Here is a 3,011-nt window from a genome sequence, read left to right as displayed (position 1 = left end):
GGCAGTCGGGGGGATGGTGAGGGTGGAGAGTGAGTGGGGGCGTGGCGGGGGAGCAGCCTCTGGGCCGCTCTAGGAGCCTGGCTTTGCTTCTGCGTGAAGAGGACTCACTGGAGGGCTCTGAGCTGAGAGGGACGAACGTTGACTTAGATTTAAAAGGCTTAACTTGGGACTTCCCTGGTGGTCCAGTGGGTAAGACTCCGGGCTCCCAGTGCAGGGGAGGGAACTGGTCAGGGAACTGGATCCCACATGCCACAGCTAAGAGTCTGCGTGCCACAGTGAAGACTGAAGATCCCACACGCTGCAACCATCACCCAGCACAGCCAGATAAGTAAAGGACTTACTGATGAAAAATAAAATCAAAGGCTTAACTCTGGTGGCCCAGGGGATGTGAGAGCATGGCAGGACAAGGCCCTGAAAGCTGTGCTGGGGACATAACCCCAGCACCCAGGACAGGCCCAGCGCCCAGGACAGGGCCAGCTCCCAGGAGAGGCCCAGCACCCAGGACAGGCCCAGCGCCCAGGACAGGGCCAGCTCCCAGGAGAGGCCCAGCACGCAGCAAGTAGTCAGTATGTGTTTATGGAACCTGTGAGGTGGGGGCCTGCCTAGCACTCAGCCTGGAGGGGCCTGGGCCCCAGAGCCCACCGCAGAGGGGGCACAAAGCCCCCGCTCTCCAGGAGGTCCTCCTCGCCAGACACTGCGGGGCCGGCGGCCCTGAGCAAGTAGCCAGCTTGCAAAGACCCAGGTGCTCCCCAGTCCAGGCTCCGGTGCTGCTGCAGCCCGGGTAACCCCCTCCCCGCCACCAGCTTCCTCGGCAGGACAAGGGGGGCGTGTAGCTGAGGCCTCCACATGGCGCTCCGTCTGCGTGCTGACTCACTGCTCCTGCGTCAGCACACGCTGACCCCCGGGCCTCCGTTTCTGTGCCCTGGGCTGACACCCAGTGTGCCCTCCCCCGCGCACCCCTCTCCTTCCTCCAGCCTCCGTCCCATCAGCCGCCCGCGAGCAGCAGAGCACCTGCCCAGGAGCGCGCTCCCCGGGCACTCACCCACGCAGTCCTTGCGGTTCCAGTGCAGGCGCCTCCCCGGGGGGCAGACGCATTCGTAGCCGCCCTTGGTGTTGACACAGCCCTGGGCGCACCTGCCGTTGTTCATGCTGCACTCGTCCACATCTGGAGGCACAGGCAGGCGTAAGGGCAGGGGTGGGGCTGGACAGGCACCCTCGGGGCCGGCAGGGCAGGGCCCACCAGGGCGGGGGGCCGAGAATCCCCTGACCCTGACCCTCGCCTGAGGCTCTCACTGGATGCAGACAGGCGGCTGCACGTGACACACACGTGAGCTCGCACGTGTGTGCACGCACACACATAGACACACACAGGGCATGTGACACACGTGAGCTCGCACACATGCATGCATACACAGACACACACACAGGGCGCATGGCACACACGTGAGATTGTACATACACACGTGCACACACACAGAGACACACACAGGGCACGTGACACACATGTGAGCTCGCACACATGTGCATGCACACACACACACAGGACACGTGACACACGTGAGCTCGCACATGTGTGCACGCACACACACACAGACACACACAGAGAAACACACACACAGGGCTCATGGCACACATATGAGATCGCACATACACAAGTGCACACATAGAGACACACACGGGGCATGTGACACACGTGAGCTTGCACACACATGCATGCACACACACACAGAAACACACACAGGGCGCATGGCACACACATGAGATTGCACATACACACGTGCACACACAGAGAGACACACACAGGGCACGTGACACATATGTGAGCTCGCACACACACTCACGGCATATGACACACAAGTGAGCTTACACACGTGTGTACACACACACAGGGCTCCCACAGACACCAACACACATCCTCCCCTAGGAACCTCAGTGGTTTGCCGAACTTGGGCAGCTGAGCCCAGACTCGGGGTGGGGCAGAGAGGTGGCACAAAACAGAGCTGTGGGCAGGTTTGGAGGGGCTGGGAGCGCCCAGCACCGGCCCCGGGGTCCTGAGGCCTCATCCCAGCGCAGGACTTTGGACATGCCCTTCCCAGCCCTTTCCCCTTCCCGCACAGGGCCCCGGGGCCCTGGGAAGTCTCCCTGAGGCCCTGCCTTCTTTTGAGCCAAAGCCCTGTGTGTGGAAGCTGGTGCCAGGCTTTTGGGAGTCCCTCCAGAAAACTCTGCAGCTCCCCGCAGCACCAGCTGTGCCTGAGCCCACCCGACCGCCACGGCTGCCCCGCCACGGCTGCCCCGCCACGGGGAAGCGCGTCTACCCCAGGTCACAGGACAGGAGCAGACACGGGATGCAGGGCTGTGCTGGACTCCCCCACCTTCGTGCCCCTATGCCCGTACGTCTGGAACCCTCCCTCTCTCCACATCCCTCCCAGCCTGCTCGAGCCCATAGGGCTCTCACTCCCACGTCTGGAGCTGTGTCCTCACGGGTGCTCTGGCTTCCACTCTCCTAAACACAGGGAGGCAGGAGGGCTCTCCTTATATGAACTTGAACTTACAGGTCACATCCCTGCCTTGACCCTCCAGTGGCTTCTCCCTGTGCTGAGAATAAAGCCTCAAGGCCCCTGGGGGCTGACGAAACCCTGGGTCCTCTCTGTACCATGCACTAACCCTTCCCTCATGGGGCTCTGGCCCCACCAGCTGCTCCTCGGTCCGTCTGTGCTCCCTCTGCCTCAGGGCCTTTGCACATGCCGACCCCTCTGGCCCGTCTCCCCTCATCCTCACTCCAGCACTCCTCCTTTGGAGTCCCCCATTGGCCTGCCCCTCTCTGCTGTCAGCCCCCCCACTGGAGTGAACCGACTGTGCAGTGCTCTGTCCCGCTGTCCTCCCTTCCTGAGTGGGGTTCCCCAGAGGCTGCTGTTTCCAGGCCAGCGCCCCCCGCCTCCCAGCCTCCCGCCTCGCCCTTGGCTGAGCCCCTCTGCCCACCAGGCCCTCCCAGGCCTGTCAAGAGTCCACTT

General features: G+C 62.9%; 1 protein-coding gene across 1 annotated transcript in view; it reads right to left on the bottom strand.

Moving 5' to 3' along the window:
* The window catches only part of SCUBE1 (signal peptide, CUB domain, EGF-like 1), a 131,624-nt gene that overhangs the window by 27,464 nt on the left and 101,149 nt on the right, over window positions 1-3,011 (bottom strand). Inside the window, exon 11 of the mRNA XM_010843690.1 lies at window positions 1,043-1,165. Within this exon, the coding sequence (XP_010841992.1) occupies window positions 1,043-1,165 (123 nt within the window). The remainder of the gene's footprint in view (window positions 1-1,042; window positions 1,166-3,011) is intronic.

Source organism: Bison bison, unplaced genomic scaffold, assembly GCF_000754665.1.
Source record: "Bison bison bison isolate TAMUID 2011002044 unplaced genomic scaffold, Bison_UMD1.0 scf7180017864184, whole genome shotgun sequence".
Taxonomy (NCBI): domain Eukaryota; kingdom Metazoa; phylum Chordata; class Mammalia; order Artiodactyla; family Bovidae; genus Bison; species Bison bison.
Note: the sequence above shows the minus strand (reverse complement) of the source record. Positions and strands in the feature narration are given on the sequence as shown.